General features: G+C 36.8%; 2 protein-coding genes across 6 annotated transcripts in view; one reads left to right on the plus strand and one right to left on the minus strand.

The window, feature by feature from the left end:
• LOC127639009 (podocalyxin-like) overlaps window positions 1-2,283 on the plus strand; it is a 30,323-nt gene extending 28,040 nt beyond the window's left edge. Inside the window, exon 8 of the transcript XR_007969919.1 lies at window positions 2,185-2,283. The gene's annotated coding sequence lies outside the window, so the exon portion shown is untranslated. The remainder of the gene's footprint in view (window positions 1-2,184) is intronic.
• The window catches only part of LOC127639008 (muskelin), a 30,918-nt gene extending 10,780 nt beyond the window's left edge, over window positions 1-20,138 (minus strand). The window contains exons 1-12 of one of the 5 annotated variants that reach the window (XM_052120811.1): window positions 20,077-20,138; window positions 17,805-17,874; window positions 10,974-11,116; window positions 9,270-9,358; window positions 8,713-8,822; window positions 7,608-7,815; window positions 6,633-6,710; window positions 6,233-6,298; window positions 5,590-5,702; window positions 3,888-4,100; window positions 3,314-3,535; window positions 2,201-2,330 (exon numbers count right to left, since the gene is read on the minus strand). In XM_052120811.1, coding sequence (XP_051976771.1) covers window positions 2,201-2,330; window positions 3,314-3,535; window positions 3,888-4,100; window positions 5,590-5,702; window positions 6,233-6,298; window positions 6,633-6,710; window positions 7,608-7,815; window positions 8,713-8,822; window positions 9,270-9,358; window positions 10,974-11,008 — 1,264 coding nt within the window. In that variant the 5' untranslated portion in view covers window positions 11,009-11,116; window positions 17,805-17,874; window positions 20,077-20,138. Of the gene's footprint in view, window positions 1-2,200; window positions 2,331-3,313; window positions 3,536-3,887; window positions 4,101-5,589; window positions 5,703-6,232; window positions 6,299-6,632; window positions 6,711-7,607; window positions 7,816-8,712; window positions 8,823-9,269; window positions 9,359-10,973; window positions 11,117-17,804; window positions 17,875-19,206; window positions 19,245-19,719; window positions 19,808-20,076 lie in introns of those variants that run through there. The other 4 variants (XM_052120808.1, XM_052120807.1, XM_052120810.1 and 1 more) reach the window with 4 other exon arrangements.
• Between the last annotated feature and the right edge of the window lie 1,692 nt (window positions 20,139-21,830).

The raw sequence follows: 21,830 nt of genomic DNA on the forward strand, positions 1-21,830 counted from the left end.
CCTAAGCACACCGCTAAAATAACGAAGGAGTGGCTTCACAACAACTCCGTTACTGTTCTTGAATGGCCCAGCCAGAGCCCTGACTTAAACCCAATTGAGCATCTCTGGAGAGACCTGAAAATGGCTGTCCACTAACGTTTACCATCCAACCTGACAGAACTGGAGAGGATCTGCAAGGAGGAATGGCAGAGGATACCCAAATCCAGATGTGAAAAACTTGTTGCATCTTTCCCAAAAAGACTCATGGCTGTATTAGATCAAAAGGGTGCTTCTACTAAATATTGAACAAAGGGTCTGAATACTTAGGACCATGTGATTTTTCAGTTTTTCTTTTTTAATAAATGTGCAAAAATGTCAACAATTCTGTGTTTTTCTGTCAATATGGGGTGCTGTGTGTACAATAATGAGGAAAAAAAATGAACTTAAATGATGTTAGCAAATGGCTGCAATATAACAAAGAGTGAAAAATTTAAGGGGGTCTGAATACTTTCCGTACCCACTGTATGTTAGGTGTTTCTAATTGAGGGTGCACAAAATTATTATTTACCAGTGAGAAATACATTAACTCTGTTTAAATATAATTTTAGACTGGGATGAAATTAAAACAACGGTAAATCTCCCGTTAAATGTCCCCCAGGGGTTTGTGTACACTTTGGGAAACAATGCATTAGCTGAATTAATTTAAATTGAATTGACACGTTGACAATTCTCGTGGTCATCTAGCGTTTTTGCAATCCAGTGCCAATTTCATGTTTGATGAAGGTGAAATATAAAAATGCATAATGTGCCTTTCATCAAAACTTAAATTAATTTGTGGCCATTTTTATCTTAAAGTCACGTATTGACATTTAATTTCAGCAATTTTGGGGTGCTTTATGTGGGTGTGTAGAAATGAAGACCTCTTTACTCAACACCTTCTTCTCTATTAGCATCAGAGGATGTTTTACGAAGTCTGCTTTGTTTTAATTCCTGATTTCTAGAGTGAGCGATCAATTGAGTGTGAGTTAGGTGAACAAATCACCTCAAGTGTGTGGGTGTGGTGTATTTCCTTAGGACTCAGTCAGTTCTCTAGAAATAAATCAAAGTTGTGAGAACTTCACCAAATTGGTATTGTTTTCTGTTGACTTGATGCAAAAAAAAGGGGCAGAAATTGTGCAGAGGATTTGCGTTCACACGTTTACCATTGTATTACTGTAAACTCTTACATTATCTTTCAATAGTGGCAAGGATTAATACTGATCATACTTGGGCCCTGTAACTGGGAACACACAGTTTGCGCTATGGACAATAAAACAAGCGTATAATACCTCAAATGTGCAGATTGATGAGGAGAGGTGTGCTTTTATTTTTCTAAGCAATCTTATTTTCAATTTTCTTCAGTCAGACAATATAAAAAATGAAAAACAATCTGACAATGAAGGGGCATGATCAATATCTAAAGATCAGAATATCAAAAAGATTTGGGGGTGAGCACCTCTGACTTGGGATAGCAAGCAACCAATTTGCAAATCACCTGAAACAACTTAGCAATGCCTTAGCAACTGCATAGCAATGCCATGACAACTACTCACAATACCATTGCATGATTGTGGCGAATTATGCACAGGAAGAAAATGTAAAAAAGTTTTAAATGAATACAGTAGAGCCATCAATTCGAATGCTACAAATTGCTTTATGCCTGTGTCTACCAGCAAAGACTTTTAATATATAAAATGTGCATTTATGCAAGTCTTCACAGCAGAAGATCATTTCGAATTTGCTGTAGATTTCATGAGACCCATCATTATGACAAACCTCATGAGCAACGTTCATCTCTACCAACTTGTAAATCTGTGAACACCAGTGCTGGAAGGGCAGATGATGCCAAACTGATTCAGCTGTTTTAATGGTAGGCTGAGGTAGATCACATGCTTGCCACAGCAGTGACATAATCCCCCACCTGATTCCACTCTATTCCTGACTATGATGTCAACGTCATGCTCAACATTCTTCTGCTGCCCTTTTAGGGAGTTTTCTCAGGGCATGGCTTTGTAAGAGTCACGGTCACATGACGACCAACAAAAATAAAACCATTGTGATAGGTAGTAAAAACTTTTTTTGTTCCTTTGATTGCAAAAATAAATTCAACACTATCAAATTGGAAAATTCTAAACAGTTTCTAAAATTATGTTTACAAATCTACAGCTTGTTGATGACATACCCATGCCCGAGTCCTTCTTAGTGCCATCTGAGATGATATCCACATGGTTGCCATCAACATCGTAACTGAAGAAATCATTCAAGTAAGTTTTGGACCTCTGACCTCCGAAAACATACAGGCAACGATTTCTCTGTAAGAGAGAGGCAGAAGAAAAATAATCCCATAAAATTTACAGTCAAGCCCACCCACAAATTCTAACTTTTAAACAAGTCAGTGTTTCCAGAAAATAAAGTATATTTAAAAATATAAAAAGCTGCCCAAGTCTCTCTCTCTTCTAATCAACTTCATTCTTATCAGGATATACCATGCCTTTCAAAAGTTTGAGGCCATATTGAAAACCAGGTATTTAAAGGTGCACTCAGTAATTTTTAATGTATGTCAAAGTGGCTTACACTGACACATAGTGGCCAGGATGCTGCATCATTCAAACATAGTAGTTTTCAGTTACCTATGCCATTGTAGAAATTCACTATGCAAAGTAAACCAGGATTAATATAATCCATGAATGAAAGTGTACAATAACAAGTTACCGAGATTAAGCGAGTAGTATTCAGCTGGTCATGTGATGCTAACATGGCTGCCCCCATGAGGGCGCCCACACCTCATGTAGAATAAAAAGCTTTTATAAGGTTACTGACATGACTGATCTCTTCATCTCATATGAGTGGTCATGATATGTTTCAAAATTCACTTCTTCAGAAGTAAAACTTTTTAAATCAGGAACAAAATTTAAATAACTTTTAAACTTGGAAATTAAGTTTTAAAATGTAAACAAGGACAGGTATTATAATATAAATAAGAAATACTTGCAAAGCAAATTTGTGACATTTACCATGTTAACTGCTTTGTACAAAAGGTCAGATTTCCTTGCTCACATTGAAGCACACAAAACAGTCCTTGGAAAATTGTCAAGTCATGCTGGGATAATTAGATTTTGCACAAAATTGTTGAGTCCATGCCACTCAACTTTGTATTCAGATTACTGTGCTGATAACAATTTGTAAAGGAAATTTTTAAGAATTAAGGAAAACTTTCATCACCAGTGGTACCAGACTTTTGGGCTCCATGGTAATGAAATGGTGTTCTTTATGTGCCACTACTTTAGGGACTGACCGTGTGGAAGAGCATGCAGTGTCCGATGCGTGACTGAATGTCCTCTGGCCCGGCGTTACATGAGTCCTCTCTGAGCAGACTCCAGCTTCCAGCTTGACAGTGATATGCGTAGAGCCCACTGAACTGAGGTTCAGAAGTCCTGCTGTCATCTACACTGCCATTACAAGTCAAAATCCGTCCACCAAAAGTGTATATCATGTGCTTCTCGGAGTCCATGCACATCTGAGTGAAAGGAAAAGACCATCAAACCTGATACTGAAATGTTACAAGATAGTTCACCCAAAAATTATAATTCTGCCATCATTTATTAACCCTAATGTTGTTCCAAACCCATATAAAACAAGGTTAGGCTTAATAAAAGTATCATGGCTCATTATGAAAGTAAATGGTGACCGAGACTCCCACACTGCCAAACATCTCCTTTAGTGTTCCATGGAAAAAAGAAGGCTAACTGGTTAGGAACATCTTGAGGATGACGGAATTTTCATTTTTGGGTGAAAATTCTTTAAATATGTGAAAGGGAGACTCCTGCTGGTTTGCATACAAGTTTTGTGTAAGTATGTAAAGTACACACCTGGTGGTCAAACACAAGTTTGGGCCCTCCATCGCCAGACGTGTCCTCACTGAGCAGGGTCCATGTGTTGACGTCAACGTCATAGCAATAGAAGTCACTCTTCAGGGACTTGCTGTTTCTGACAGAGGAGTCCAGATAACGGCCCAGCGTGTAGATCTGCCTCCGTTGTGAATCGATGCACATCTTGTGGCATGAGCGAGCACTGGGTCCATTCTAAAAGAAATACAATGTTTAAGTAATATAACAGATTCAATACAAGCCAAAGCTCAATCGACAGCATTTGTGGTGTAATGTTACCACAAATACCACAAAATGTATTTTGACTAATCTCTCCTTTTCTTTAAAAACAAAATAAAAAAATCAAGGTTACAGTGAGGCACTTACAATGGTATTAAATGGGGCTAATTTTTAGGAGGGTTAAAAGGCAGAAATGTAAAGCTTGTAAATTTTATAGAAGCACTTAAACTAATTTATTAAATTGAGCTGTAAAGTTGTTTACATTTTTATTTTTACAGTCGTTTTAGGATTTGTTGACAAAATCGTAATGAAGATGTAAAATTGGCTATAACTTTACATAGAAAATGTTAGTAAGTGACTGTCACACCAAAATCATGTTAACACACATAACATCTGTTTATGTCTTGTGGCTATACTTCTGAAAGTTAGTATTTTAAGGTTCAGAAATTGGCCCCCATTCACTTCAAATGAGTGCCACACTGTAAACCAGATTTTTGCCATTTTTTAAAAGGAAGGGCAAGACAAAATACATTTTTGTGGTAATCAATATTATGCCACAAATGTTGTTGAATGAGCTTAACTTGTACTGAACCTGGAATATTCCTTTAACAACATCACCACCACTATAGTGTAATACTCCAATGGCACATACACACAGACCGTCTGATGCATATTGCAATAAAGCCTCTATCTGGTCAGCTGGCTTTACGGAAGTCAGGCTACACAGGTTTTAGATTAGTCTCCCAGGAAATAAATTGTGTTTAAGGTACCAGGCTGCTATACTAAATGCTTCTGAGGAAGAACTATTTACTGGGTTTGCCAAAGTTTGCAAGGTTCATGGCATTAAATCAATTCAAGAAGCTTAGTTACTAAGAGGCACTTTGAAGCAAGTAAACTAGATATCCACAACCACATCTTCTTTGTAGAGTTTTACACTGAAAAAAAAAAAAACAAAAACTATTAAAAAAAAATCTGACAAAGCCTACACAAATTTTTCAAAACATTTCTGTGGTTCCCGTCTAATATTCTGGGGTCATTGATTTCAAATGTACCCACCTCTTAAATGTTACATAAATAAATCAAACTGGCACCTTCCTGTCTAAATGAACAGTTCTTTGCCAAAAATAAACTGCAAAGTGCACAAAATGTAAGTTGCTAGTCAAAAGTCTGGCTCTGAGAGACTATCACCATTGTATCCTCTCTCAGCATTATGGCTGTCACTGCACATATGTGTCATTACAATCATTGCGTTCTCATTCTCATCCACAAACTATTGCAACTATGAATAAACAATCTCCATCTCAGCAATCTAGATGAAAGACTTTCCCTATCAATGCACACAAAGAGCGAAGGAGTATGTGAAACTTAATGACACGATGGAAAAATCTAGGGGATTTTTTTTTTTGTGCGAGTTATCGAGTCACTATCGAAAAATCCCTCTATTGTCTTTCACTTTCTCTTGTACCTCTTTCTCAGTGTCCCTGGAGATACAGGCCCATTGGTTCTCCTTCACACTGTAGGCCCAGAAGTCGGCCAAGTCCTGCGTTCCATCCCAGCCTCCAAACAGATACACGGTTTCTGCCAAACAAGAAAGGCGAACACAGACAAACGGAAAGAAAATGAAAGGGGGAGTGGGTGGGGTGTTTTACGCTTTTGTGAGATACTGAATTCGAAACCGAAGGAAAAAGAATAATAGGAGTATTATGGCATTTTCAAGCTATTATAATACATTAGCAATCTTGAAATGCAGCTCAACAAAGCCGCAGAATGTGTTGTGAGTTTGAGAGGCCGATGTCGCCATGGTGATAAGCAGAGACAGTTGTTTGAGCATTTTAGCGGCCACTAAGCTGTAGAAGCGGTTACTCTAGGTCATTTTGAGCACAGGGGGCTCCATCAGGGCTCGGAGATCGATTGTTCCTCTAACCCAGTAAAACAACAATATCACAGATCCACACATTTCAAAGAGCTTTTAACTCACAACTTGGCAAAACACAGTGTTAGCTTGCATTCCACTACATGCAAGCCAGAACAGGCTAAATGATGCTTAGCTGAGCTGATAACTGCCAACTCTGAAACTTTTCAAATCATCTGTCTGATGCGAGACTTACCGGTCTGAACATCAATGACCATTTGATGACCTCCTCTCATGCCAGGCCTGTTATCATCACCATCACCTAAATTAAAGAGAGAACATAGGAAGTTAATGGAGAGGGGCACGATGCGACAAGTTTTCAGCACCAAAAAATGTGTCTATACACACTGAATGTGAAACTGCTACAGGACGTGTCAACCACAGCCATTCAGAATATTTTTTTTAATTTAAAATACAGTTTTGAAGAGAACGATTTTAGATCAATGACAGTGGACAGGGTACCCAGTCACAGATATAGAAACCAAGAAATCTTCAAGATGTCCTGGGGCTTTATGGCATTGCATATAGTTAAGACACAGTAATAGATTCAGAGCCAGTGGCTACTACCGCATGCTTCATGTATTCTGCAATCGTACCTTTGTTACATTTGGGGATAATCTGACTCCAACGTGGTTTATAATCCTGTTGGCTGATGTACTGGTTAAACAAACCATCTGGAAGAGAAAAGATAATGAGTGGTGATGTGTTTTAATTTACCAATGCATGCTTCCTGAGAGGGAAACAATCAAACAGCACATTAGGTTCCTAATTACAGTGTATTTACATTGTAACTACTAAAGAGAATGCATGAATGGTAACATAAAAAATAAAATACTTTTGCAAACAACTTTTAGGACACAGGTCACAGCTAGACCCACAATGAATCTAACAAGTGGAGGGACATTCATAATCATGAGCACATTTCATTGGACAAAAATGTGTATATGCCCATAAGAAATCAAATATTTTTGGTCCAATTTCCCAAAAGAAAAATAACTTTAAATGCATACATCTGATTTCGGAAACAACGATTTATTTTTAAAATGTTTTAATTATCGATTTGTTTCTTACACAAACGTATTGATTTGCTTCAGAAGACATTCATTGATCGACTGAAGTAGTGTGGATTATTTTATGCTGCTTAAATATGCCTTTTGGACTGTCAAACAGCAAGCAGCCTGATGGCACCCATTTTCATGCATTGTATGGACATATTGAGCTGAAATCTGCTTGTAAAAATCTTCACGTCTGTTCTGCTGAAGAAGGAAAGTCATACACACCTGGTAATCATGAGATAATTTTCATTTTTGGTTGAACTAACCCTTTAAAGCCACAAACATTAAACTTTGATTTAATGGGGTCTTTAAAATTATACTTTAGATATTAAAGCTACTAAAAATTGGTTAATAAACAAATAAATAATATCAAGGGAAATACACTGCTAGAGTGGGCATCAAAAAAGATCTGTTGTTTTTCATACAGATCACTTCCTTACAGTGAATCAACATTCCCATATTCGCAACTTAATAAACCTGGCACACCTTCATGTGATGAAACACTGAGTGAGGTACCTCTCACAGCTTTGTCTATGAGCTCTTCACAGGCATCAAAGTCTCCTCTCAGGACCAGCCGCTCGTGGAGGTGTGTGAGCATGGGATGCTCCAGGGCAATGCGTGTTTTCTTTTGCAGGGACTCGAAGGCTTCCGTGTAGTTGTGCTGACGGAAGTGTTTCAGACACAGGCGTATGGCCTCCTGTTCACGGTACTGTACAGACAAAAACTAACATAATTTGCTGTAATACGTCTTCAATCCATGTTTAATTTTGTGTGAAACTACCTTTGAAATGGTATAAAAACATGATTGTATTTATCACTGCTGGAACAACTTGGCAATTTAAAAGGGTGCGAAATAACAGTCAATGATAATGACGTACACCAAGAATGAGGAAGTTTACAAGAAAGAAAGCCATATTTTTAATACTGAAGTAAATTTCCAGGGATTATTTGGTTAATGAACATGCAGACATTCTTCCTGGATGTTAGGGAAAAATAATACGATGACGACATTTTTAATCACAGCTGCCTGACAATACAGCAGTGTTTCACTTCACTTCCACATTTTTCATTCATAGTGGTTAGTGACTGCACTCAACTGCAGAATGTGAACCTTTAAAATCACTGATGGTGAATCGTACAAAAAAAATTATTTGCATAAAGAAAATTCTATTTTTTATGCGCAAATCTCAATGTTATTAAAAAGAAAATAATAATATGCAATAATAATTATAATAAAATTATTGTTTATTATTATTATTATTGTTTAAGATGTAAAGTATTTATATAAACATTTGTTGTACTGAATTTGATTTGTGCTGATTTTAAACAATTAAACGGATAGGGTGCTTTTCATTACAGTATTAAAGTTATAAAAACAATATTTTTTCATATTAATGAGAATTTGGGGAGAAAATGCATTTAATTGTCATGACAATTATGTCACAATGCAAATTTCACAATGCATCTGAATGGTCTTTAAAATGTACTTTAATTTCTTTATGCAATACATAAATAAATAAATAAAAAAAGTCTTGTGATTTTGGGGTGAAATATGACCCAGACATTTGTTTGTGAGATTTAGCACAGTGCTGATGCAGATGTATGTCAAGACATAACTCACCTTACTGTACCAGTTAAGGCAGGGCTGGACAACGTCTGGATCTTCTATGCCATGTAACTCAATATACCAGATGCTGAAGTTAAAACTGGGACCCCACGACATAAGAGGCACTGCATAATACAAAAACACACAGAGTGTATCAAGAGGAGACATTCAAACATGTTCATAGCAGTTAACCTTCTAATAAAAACACAAAAACTGAAATCTATAATCTGAATTTCAGCTATTTCAGTGACTAAGATTACAGTGATTTCAGATTGCACCTTCTCAAACTAATATCAGCATTTTCAATATCTTAAACAGGCTGTATGATTATTTGCTAGCAGTACCACAATGATTTATTTTGGAAAAAAAATTATTTCTTCCCGATTCGAAACAGTTCAGCATTCACACAAGCGCTTGTTTGTTTCCTCCTAGACTTGCAGTGTCATTCAAATACATTAACCAAATTCATTGTCTTCCTTTGAGATCATGTGATGACTGTTCTTTCCCCTAAATGTGTCAGCAGCATCTCAGTGTCTGTTCACTCAGTCTACAGCTGCCTTGTAAACACACACCTATTTTAATGAACCTGCAGGGGAACATCTGCTCATCGATCTTGTGCTTTAGTGTGAATGTCTCCTTGTTGAAGTCATTCTTAAGGCCACTAGAAATAAATGAGGAACATTGTTAATGACCTTATTACAACAAACCATTTCCCCACAAATTCTGTGTAGTGGCACTACAGTCTTCATGGAAGCCAAAGAAAACCTATTATGAAATACATCTTCGCAGCAACAAAAGAGTATCATAAACAGGCAAAAATAGCTGTGGCCTTATATATCAATGTTCTGATTCTTTAAAACAAGGAATGTGCAAAATAAAACACTTCAGTCTCAAGTCAGTCTTAAAGGGATAGTTGACTCAAAAATGAAAATTGTCATTACTTACTCATGTTGTTCCAAACCGTATGACTTACTCTCTTTCATGGAAGACAAAGGGAGACATTAGACAGAACTGTCAGCCTCAGTCACTATTCACTTCCATTGTATGGGGGTAAAAAAAGATGCAATGAAAAGTGACTAATATACTGCCTTAATTCTTGTGTATTCCATAGATACCAGAAAATCATACAGGTTTCGAACAATGTGAATAAGTGAGTAAATGTTGACAGAATTTTTTTTTTTTTGTGAACAATCCCTTTAAGTAAATCCTGTATAATAGGCTCAATCTTAAATCCAAAAGTAATTGTGTTGAAAAGTAATGTATTGTTGAAGGTGGTGGATTTGTTACATAAGCAGTGCTTTGATGGTTGTAGCAGTGGGGATTTAAAAGGGATGAATTTAGAGACAAAACTTCTCTGACAGTTTATTGTGCAGACAGTGTAACAGCACACTTAAGCATGTTAAAATGCTTTCCGAGAAGTAAAGTTCCTGAATTCATCCCCTGTAAAGCGCCACCACTAAAATATTGAAGCAAAACAAAAAATTTGAATAATAAAATATACAAATCCACTAGTCAGTTGGTCTATACTTACTCATTACTATGTGCAGGATACCTGTCTTGGGCTCTCAAGATTAAAGGCATAGTTTACCCAAAAATGAAAATTCTCTCATCATTAGCTCACCCTCATGCCATCCCAGATATGTATGACTGACTTTCTTCTACTGAACACACATTTTTAGAAGAATATTTAAACTCTGTTGGTCCATAAAATGCAACTGAATGGGGGCCAGAAGTTTGAAGCTCCAAAAAGCACATCAAGGTAGCATAAAATTAATCCATATGACTTTAGTGGTTTAATCCATGTCCTCTAAAGCGATCCAATCGGTTTTGGGTGAGAACAGACAAAAATGTAATCCTTTTTTCAATATAAATCTTGACTTCAGCAGTCTCCTTGAAGATAATGATTTTAAGCTTGATTACACTTCCTAGCGCCATCTAACACTCTGCGCATGCGTCAAGCACTAGGAAGTGTCATTGGATCAAACCCCTGGAGTCTTATGGATTACTTTTATGCTGCCTTTGTGTTGTTTTTGTTTTTTTTGTAACATCAAAGTTTTGGTCACCATTCACTTGCATTGCATGGACGTACAGTACAAAGCAGAGACATTCTTCTAAAAATTATTGTGTTCAGTAGAAGAAAGTCATACACATCTGGGATGGCATGAGGGTTAGAAAATGATGAGAGAATTTTTAAATTGATTCATTATAAAGATTATCCCACAGTGCTCTGTATGTAGATTTTTAAAACCATACCATTGTTCACTGACTGCACTCACCTGGACAAGAGTTCCGTCATGTTTTCTTCGCTCATGCCACCAAACACCTTGAACTTCTTCAGGTTGCACACGTGGGTTTTTTCATATTTGCCATAGGTGATGTTCAGAACAATAGCTGGTCTCTCCAGTTTTAAGATTAGGTACTAGAGGTGGCAGACAGAGACTCAAGATCAGTCTTGTTTCACTCTTAAGATAGCTGTCAGTAGGGATGCACCGATCATGATTTTTCATGGCTGATTCCGATTGCAGATTGTTTACAAGCAAATGGGCAGATTCTGATTTTAAGCAACAGACAAGAAAGAATGAAAGAGTTAATCAAAAATATGTTTATTTGCTCCTGTACAGGCCGAACTGGCCTTAAACGAAAAAATATCTGTAGCTAAATTAAAAACTGCATATTAAGCACAGCGATCCAAACAAAGACGCTACATTGGTTTATGTTTAAAATTAGACTGTATAATTTCAAGATTTAAAGCAAGAAACGGTCTGACTTTAGCTTTGTAAAACTACATAAAACATAAATAAATAATTTTTAGCATTTAAAAATGTAACAAGAAATCAAGTTTAGTGCAATGAGTAAAACAAAGATGCTACAGCAGTTGTTTTTTAAATCAAATGATGCAAAATAATTTTAAGATATAATGAAATAGCATCCAATACAGAACTAGGCTATATTGCCTTTATTTATGGCTTTTCTTTCAACAGTGTATGCAAGTTCTTCTTTACAAAAAGAAGCATTTCAGCTTTTTCACAAGCTAGTCTGTTTCTTTTCTCTCCACCACATGAGAAGCTGAGCTGAACAAACGTTCACTGTCTACACTCATGCAGGGTCCAGACAGGTACGCTTGCGCAATTTCAGCAAGCACAGAAAAGCGGCTCTTATTTGTGCTCCAGTAGACCAACGCCTCTTCGCTTCTTGGTATCTGCACCTCGGACAGGTACCTCTACATCTGCAATGCTGTAGGGTTACCCATGACCGGATTCTGCTCAGAATATTCTTCCAATATCTATCTCATCGTGCATTGCAAACAGTGAGCTTGCTCTGCGTGGTATTTTCTCTGCTGGCACGGCTGTGCTTTCCTCTTTGCTCCCATCTTCACCGTGTCCCGTTTCTGGCCTATCTTCTGTCTCTGTTTGTAACATATTCTGAAGCATTTCTTGTACTTGATGTTTGAGGGAAATATCGATCCTTGTAACTTTCTGATTAAACAAAACGGCATAATTGTTTACATTATCTTCTAGACAACCTACATTTTTTCATAATTATTAGAACTTTTAAAAGACATGCACATGTACATGTCTTTTGTACATTGCATATATTTATGCAATTTTAAATATATCATTCTGCTAGGCCTGTTGTTGTTGTTGATTATTATTATTATTATTATTATAATACAACAAATTTGTTTTTGTCATTGTTGTTACCTTGGATCAAGGATCATGACAGTACATGGGCTCCAATTCAATATCACTGAATGTTTTCTCACCCGCTTCCAAATGAGTGGTTTTGAATATCTTCACACCATAATCCATTTCAGCGCTTTTTCTTAGGAGACGCTTTAATGCAACAATTGATGGAATGACATCTGCCACAGTCACGGTAAAACGTCTCAAATGGTGCAATAAGAGACAAGATGTTCTCGATTAGACCAAACTGGACCCCCATTCTTTGTCTGCAGCATATGCCCCTGAAGCATGCTTCTGCTCAATAAGACTTAACAACATATAATATGGGTTGTTCCATTGGGTTGGAACATCTTGTAGTCTTTTCTTTGACTGGCCCAGATGTGTCTACACATTCTGAAGTCGGTTGTAGGCGAGAGGCGAATGTTTGAAGTGACCAACTATTCTTCTTCCAATCGCTACCATGTCACATATGCTGCGTTGTGAGAGCAAATCTTCATTTAACGCCAGATGCAGCGTATATGTGTATGTAGCCATACAAGGCAAGCTAGGTAAGTGAGCATCCTGCATTGCTTTAGACATATTTGGGGCATTATCACGCATAATTACGTGCACTTTACTCTTGGGAATGTTCCAGATTAAGCATTTTGTAAAAAGCCATTGCAAGATCAGATGCGGTGTGTGAGACAGATAATTCTTGTGCATGTAGGAAAACTTTATGTAGTTCGAAGTCAGGATCAATATACTCAGCATAGACATTGGGCTCACATCAGAGCTCCATATATCAGTTGTAAAACTTATGGATGTGACATTAGCTTTAAGTAGACTGTGAATATGGTACACAGTATTGTACATTTCGGGTAGAGCCACATCCAAAAAGTAACATCTTCTAGGCAGTGTGTATCATGCATCCATGTGCGCCATTAGACTGCGGAAACCTTGATCTTCTACAACCAAAAAGGCTGGTCATCAAATGCAATAAATTCTTTGTAATGGCTTATGCTTTTTGACTTTCTCGGCATTAGCTCTGTGTTTTCTGGAACATGACTTGAACCGATGGTTGAGTGAGGGGTGAAGCTTTTGCCTGTTTACCATCAACAACACATTTAAGATACTCATTGTGTTCTTTTGGGTAATGCACTTTCAAATGTCGGATTAAATTTGTCATGCCGAATGTCTTCGCTGTAGTTCCTCTGCGATTAACTTTTCCTTTGCAGACATTACAGGTTTCAATTTTAACGTCCCGTTCACAGACTTCGTAATATTTCCACACAAATTACATTTTGGAAAATTATTCCAAAGCAGTTTGTGTGCATGTGTGCACTTCCAGAACACAGATCGGTTGAAGTAAAATAAAAAACTGTCCGGTTGCCGATCGCATGTTAACATGTAAACGCCTGGTTCCGATTGATGGCCGGTAAACCGGTGCATCTCTATCAGTATCAGGATGTTTCTAGCGAAGATACATCAAATTAGCTTGTCCATAAAATTAATTTAATACAAGTGGTCTGTCTCAGCTAAAAAAACACTCCGAACACCTTAGAAACTGCAATGCATTTAATTATTGCTTTATGGTACCTATATGGTATAGTAAAATGTGTAGTTTAATGTGCAGAAAAAACACAATGTATCTAGAACATAAAGAATAATCTTCTTGTCTGAAAGAACACACTTGAATAAAATAGCTAGGGACTGAGTGACAACACCCTCTTCAAATTCAGTTGGGCTGGAGGGAATCCAATACACATGGCACCATCTTTAAAACAATTCAAATGACTAGACATGACCGACCAGCCCTCAAGCCCAGCTTATGAAGTATTGCTTGGAACAAATGCACCTTGCAGAGATCCAAAAACAATCAGTGGGTTTCTGTAATCGAAGACCGGGATGGTGAGAAATGTTTAAAACAGATTGACTGTGATTCTCCATCCATCATCAGTAATGGCTGTGTCCACTAATGGGGCTTTACCAAGGCGTGGTACAACTTGACTCAACTCCACTGTTTTCCACTGTGGATAGTACCTGGTACTTTTTTTAGTACCACCTCGGTCGAGGTTCCAAGCCAGCTGAGCAATACTAAATGTGACGTCAAAACCCTGAAGATTACTGATTTGTCAGAGAGAATTATCACTACCAGCGTCAACGGATTTGCGACATGGGACATCAACCCATAAGTTTAAATGTTAGCATTTGTTCACGCGACTTTCGAATTGTAAATTTAAATGGCTGTGTACAAAACCACGCCATGGTCAATAAATGAGAAGCAGACGTTTCTCTCGTTAGCGACGAATGAAACAACGCAAAATGAAAAAGTATTTTAGTTAGTGTCTCAGCTGTTGGCGCACACGGCTACCACCAGACCTACCAGTGTAGGGAAGTTTAAAAAAACTTAAGTGACTACAGAACCATCAAGGAAAAGTGGAAGTGATTTGACCAAATGGATGCTATCTAGACCGGCGAGCAATGGGAGAGAGAGTGCCCTGGACTCAGCCAAACTTGGAGTGCACGATGGAGGATGGTATGCTAACTCTATACTGTGCTTGAAAGCTTCACTTTATTTAGTTGACAGAAAAATTCTGCAAAATTCTGGTCTCTGTGGAGGGGTGGTAACTGTACTTTTGCTTTTTTTTTAACCAAAAGGACAAGAGTGGAAGTACATAAATGAGAAAACATTAGCATTTGAATTTAGGCTGAAGGTTAAAAGTTGAGGGTGCGTGCTACTGTACCGCCAACATGCACTTTCGATTTCCTTTTATTGCCCAACCACAAGTCTGTATGTGCTACAAGGTCTGTGCCACAGAGCCAGCCAGAAAGAGGCTTCCTCTTTTCAAATTAGATGAAAGCAAGGCACACAGTCAATGAATGACAACTTCAACCCACAAATTTTACAATTTACAAGCAGTTACTTAAATGTCGATCCAACTTACAAAATATCCTAATTATCACACACACATGTTTGAAGCCAAACTGATATGTTTAAGGCACGGTCTGTTAGCAGAGCACTGGCACACTCTAAACCCCAGTGTTGTCATTACTGGAAAAATCAAGTTGTCTTAATAAAACATTCCTTGAAATGTCAAGTTTTGGGCTCATAAATCAAATATTCATGTTCATTTACTGTATTTTTCTTATAAAAAAAATCCAAATACTTAATCGTTTGAGTAATCAACACTTGAATTATGTTTCCTTGGTCAAAGGGAACTCATGGGGGCAATTAAATAGTTCTTATTAAAGAATTCATAGAGGTTTTAGCTCTTTTGCAGTACTATTTATGTTGATTTGTTGCAAATAGTTGTTTTATGTGATGTTACCAATTTGGTGATCTGTGCCCCCTTTGGTCAAGCTGGACCCATTAACTCTCTTCCAGTTCACCTTGTGAATGTGCAACTGAAGTACAGGGGTCTATGCATTTCTGTGGAGAATTACGTTTAATGTTTGACCTCAAATCAGTTAAATTCTTTATTTAACGGCCTGAAATTCGGCGGTATTGTGCACAATTTTAATCATTCCTGCAAGTTCCTCGTTCATAGCGAGGGAAAGTCCCACACACTTTTATTAACTTTACAGTGCAGCTGTAAATTATTAAACCAATAGATATGGATTAATAAATTAAATCAATAAACTTGTTTTTGTATCAAACTGTAATTCCAGAAGATGCACAAGAAAATCCGCTCTAGCTCTCCCTCTCTCTCTCTCGTACAGCTGTCAGCAACACATTGAGCACTTGTTGAGTTTAGTGTGAGCACACGCAGTGAAGGAGCATTTTTAGTAACTGAACTTCAGATGTTACAGATGTATAAACCTTTCTAAACCTGTTAATTCATATGCAAATTGCGCTATACTGCGTCTCCATTAACGAGTGATGCAATAAAACTATCCATCCTGTTAATAATAAACAAAGCTGACACCGAAGCAATCTATAGCTCTGACACCTTTCATATCTTGGCACTCCATCATTAGTCATAATGCAGCACATTTGACAAGAAAGGCAGAAATAGCAAAAATGCTTTGTGTAATGTACCATCTGCATGGTGAAGAGACTCTTATACACATGTTTCATCTCTCATCTCTCTAGAGTTCCAACCAGGGCCAGAAATTAATGGGGGCTCTGGGCAAATATGCCCATGGAAATCGAAAATGGTGGCAAAAAATACAGTTCCAAATACATGCATCGAGATCTTCATTAGAATTTACGCTGAACATTATTTGTTTTGTACCGTCTGTTGTGCAGATGTTGTTAAGTCAGTGATGGATGCTCACACCATAAACACGTACAGACGGGCACTCCATTTCTCATGCTCAGTGTCGTGCTCACGCGCTCAATTACATGACCGCTTGGACCATTTATTCAAAATATACTGTCCTAGTAAGGAACACTGTCGCTCCCAGTGCTATAGCCTACTTCCTTGCCCATTGGCTCTCACTTGCGCATCTCTGTCTGTCTGAAATGCCTCCTCACCAGCTAGAAGCCAAAAGGGCAAGAGGGATTTATTAAGTTAATCAGGTCTGAGAGAACACAAAATATAATATAACCAAATGCTACAATGTAGTTAATAATAATATTAACAAAAAATAGATCTGGATTAATAGCCTTGATGTTAAATAAAAAATTATTAATGATGCAATAATAATTTTACATTAAACACTTTTAGTGACTAATTTTAACTGCACAATTTTTAATCAATTGGCATGAGAGAGTTGCTTAGTTTTTTTTAAGCTCCTCTTTCCAAATCTGGAGAAATGCCATAATCTCCTCTGTGTCTGTGTATTAGTTTTGTAGGCTATATTAATTTATTATCCAAAACATTTGGAAAAATTTGAATGATAAAAAAAAAACGTTTTGTTTCCGTAACAATGCACATATGCAATGTACAAATCACGTAATTTTGTAATAATTGAAACATGCCATTTTTTAAATAGAATTAATTGTTTAAATTATAACATAAAAGGTTGACATGGTCATTTTTTTAAGGCTAGAATAAAAAAATATCTTTCTAAAATTCTTAATTCTTTTTTAAATATATAAATAAAAAAGCTCTTGTAAAGGCAAATATTGCCCCTGGATATAAAATATTGCCCCTAATGGAAAAGTTACTTTCTGACCCTGGTTCTGTTTTTTGTAAAATGTTGGAAGTTTTAGTGTTACACGATTTATACCCCCCCAAAGTGCATAAGTCATATGAGTCGTGTAAGGGGGTAACCTCCCCCCACCCTACCATTTTCAGAAAATTCTACTTGCATCTAGTTACATTAACTTAAATAGTTAAGTTCATTCTATATGATCACCAAGTTAAATTAACTTAATTACACAAGTTTTGGAGACACAAATACTCAATTCAATTGAATTAATTCAATTTATTAGGGCTTTCAGTGAAGGAAAACAACCAATGCAAACCAGCTCTGGTTACATGTAGGGTTTGAACTTACCTGTGGAGGGTAGTTGCTCTCAGATGACCACCTGGAAGATTGATCATTAGGTTTGTCCACTAAAACATTCCTGCAAGAAAAGATCAGACAGCAGGTTAGAGAAGATGTGTCATTCTTTTTTGCATGCATGATTATGATACCAAAGCTGTGCTTCCATTATCTCACGTTGTCTAAATGCGAGTATATGTGCCTGTAGTAATTGTGTTTGTGTTGACTTAACTTGAAATGAACCTGTTTACTTAAACATGATTGCATGTACAAATGTGACTCTAAATGTATCAACTCGGTACATTTTTATACACATTGCTCTTTCAATTGATTATATGGCTATTCCAAGTCTAACACTGCAGCTTTCTATGGGTGAATAAAAAGATAAAGTCTACATAAAGAACATCAAAATAGACTTGAGGCGATCTGCAAAAACAACAAAGTGAAGGGCGGTTCACAGTAGGGGTGGCAATCACAAGGGAACTGGCGATACAATATAATATCGATATTTAGGTTATGATACGATAGTGGGGGGGGTGTATTACGATTAAACGCTATGATATATTGCAATATTTCACTCAACGTTTCTCGTTCGTCTTCATCTGACTTAAGAGAAACATTTCCAAATCACAAAATGCATTGTTAATCTATATAAAAGTCTCAGTATTTCATAATATCCAAGTACAATGAAAAGCCATAAGCATATAAGATCATAATGGCTCCCTATATCTGTGGTTAGGTCAATGCAGCTAGTCTAAAATAAATTATAGTATTTATGAATACAACAGTAGACTAAACATTTTAAAAAACATTATTTATTACAACACAGTTTCAATACACACAAAAGTATATATTTTTTTTTTATAAAAGGCTAGTCTCTTTTATATGATACTAACATTTTTGTCAAAATACCTCAGTTAATGATGATAATTGTGATTAATTTTAGTAAGAGCACCTTCTAAGGGAATGTTGTGTTTTTCCTAAATAAATTAGTCAAAGAGAAACATTTCCCTCATCACCACAATATTAATGTGGAAACATTAAAAATAATAATATCGATATTTGGCGTGCAAAAATCGATACATTATCACGAGGAACAATATTGCGATACTTTAACATATCGATATTCTTTCCCACCTCTAGATCACAAGCAAGATTGTTGCAAATGATGCATAACACAAATGTAATTGACACTAACACTAACTGCAGATTAAATGAAAGGATAAAAATAGTGTGTCTGAGGGTGTCATGTTCCCACACTCTAGCATTAGCCACCACAGCATCTTTATTCATTTATACATTTTAAGACAGCCCAGTAAGTTTAACTAAGTTGCATTTTGCACAGATATGTTTAAAGAGAGAACACTAAATATTTTACAATTGTCCATAACTGTTTTCAGTTTAATTTACTTACATAAAACAGTTCACTCGCAATTAGCCATGAAGCTAACTGGCTAAACACTTCAGGTCTTATATTCCTTTAAAAAAGAAATGACAAATGTAGCAGATTAAGACATATGTCTAGATAGTACAAGTTTGTCTAAACTCTATAAGTAAATGTAAATAATACGTGTGTTTCAAGAGTGTCGTTTACATAAAAGCACATGAGCTACTTTAATACTAGTTTAGCACACGCTAACTGAAGTATGTGCAAACATCACTCAAATCAGCACGTTAACAGGCATTTTTGCATCTTACATTAGCAACATTCTGCATTCATATGTACATTTAGAGAATTTCCTTATTGTATGGTCTGCTCTTTATACATTTGCGGCTGCTGTATGCATCTATCCCCCGTGTGTTCTATCCCGGCCTGTTTGTTACATAAAGCTAAGGATTCGATTACAATAACAGTTATATAACTGTATGTATGAGTTAAACTGAAGGTATAAAGACACGACGGGAGTGTTTAGCGTGCGTTACTCACTCGGGTAAATACGTAGAGGAGTACGAGCTCCATTTATAAACACTGTAGGAGAGCACTCTGCTGTCAGGAGCAACCGCCATCTTGATGTGCGAACAGCACGCGCACGCGCGCACATACGCAGAGCAGGCGCCCAAAGTCAAAGTGGCATTAGACTACAAAACTGGCCATAGGGATGATGATGATGATAATAATAATAATAATAATAGTAGTAATATTATTAGAATATAAAAAATTATACTTTCTAATAGCTTCATAATAGAGCAAATATGATGAAGAGATTTATTCATTCTAATTGGTTAAAACAATAAGTCTCCCAAAATTATAAGTATCTCATTATTTATTCACCCTTTGACTTACTTTCTTCCGCGGAACACAAACGAGGACAGTAGCGGATCCTGGCAAAGGCGGCAAAGGCAGCCGCTTATGGCGGCACAAGCTACATGATCGGCACAGAGCTTGCAAGATCGCAATGGGGAAAAGGTTCCCCGAACTGTGCCAGCCCCGCCTCTGGCTAGCAATGGGAGAAATGTGCCCCAAATCGTGCCACCCCGACCCCGGAAGATTGCGAAGTGAGAAAGGTGCCCCGAAATGTTCCTCAGCCTTAAAGGCTCCATGTGATTAAGATTATGATTGTTCATAATGTATTCTGAACAAACATATGATACGATCAACGATCAACGGTATAATATATAGCCTATATATATATATATATATATATATATATATATATATATATATATATATATATATATATATACATACATACACATACACACACACACTGGCAGGCAAAAGTTTGGTACTTTTATTCACCAAAGTGGCATTCAACTGCTCACAATGTATAGTCAGGACATTAATAATGTGAAAAATTTGTATTACAATTTGGAAGAAAAAAAAGTTCAGATCTTAAACTTCTTCAAATAGTTCTTATAAAAAAACTCCTCCACGTGCAGCAATGACAGCTTTGCAGTTCTTTGACAGATTCTAGCTGTCAGTTTGTCCAGATACTCAGGTGACATTTCACCCCACACTTTATAGCACTTGCCATAGATGTGTCTGTCTTGCTGATCCCACAAAAGCTCAATGGGTTTAAGATCCATAACACTCTTTTCCAATTATATGTTGCCCAATGTCTGTTTCTTTGTCCACTCTAACCTTTTCTTTTTGTTTTTCTGTTTCAAAAGTGGCTTTTTCTTTGCAATTCTTCCCATAAGGCCTGCACCCCTGAGTCTTCTCTTTACTGTTGTACATGAAACTGGTGTTGAGCGGGTTGAATTCAATGAAGCTGTCAGTTGAGGACATGTGAGGCATCTATTTCTCAAACTAGAGACTCTGATGTACTTATCCTCTTGTTTAGTTGTACATCTGACCTTCCAAACCTCTTTCTGTTCTTGTTAGAGACTGTTGTCCTTTGTCTTTAAAGACTGTAGTGTACACCTTTGTATGAAATCTTCAGTTTTTTGGCAATTTCAAGCATTGTATAAACCTTCATTCCTCAAAACAATGATTGACTGATGAGTTTAAAGCTGTTTCTTTTTTGCTATTTTTGCCCTAATATTGACCTTAAGACATGCCAGTTTTTTGCACACTGTGGCAACTCAAAAACAAACACAAAGACAATGTTAAGCTTCATTTAATGAACCAAATAGCTTTCAATTGTGTTTTGCAAATGGCAAGTGATTTTCTAGTACCAAATTAGCAGTTTAGCATGATTACTCAAGGATAAGATGTTGGAGTGATGGCTGCTGGAAATGGGGTCTGTCTAGATTTGATCATAAATTACTTTTTCCAAATAGTGATGCTGTTTTTACATCAGTAATGTCCTGACTATACTTTGTGATCAGTTAAATGCCACTTTGGTGAATTAAAGTACCAATTTCCTTCCAAAACAGCAGAATCTGTACATTATTCCAAACATTGCATTGATATATATATATAGTGTGTGTGTGTGTGTGTGTGTGTGTGCGTGTGTGTGTGTGTGTGCGTGTGTGTGTACCTGTATACAGTTACTTCATTTCCATATACATTTTCAAGATATTTGTATTCATAAAGTGTTAATTCACCCAAAAATGAAAATTCTCTCATCATTTACTAACCCTCATTCTGTTCCA

This window comes from Xyrauchen texanus, chromosome 47 (assembly GCF_025860055.1).
Source record: "Xyrauchen texanus isolate HMW12.3.18 chromosome 47, RBS_HiC_50CHRs, whole genome shotgun sequence".
Classification (NCBI taxonomy): Eukaryota; Metazoa; Chordata; class Actinopteri; order Cypriniformes; family Catostomidae; genus Xyrauchen; species Xyrauchen texanus.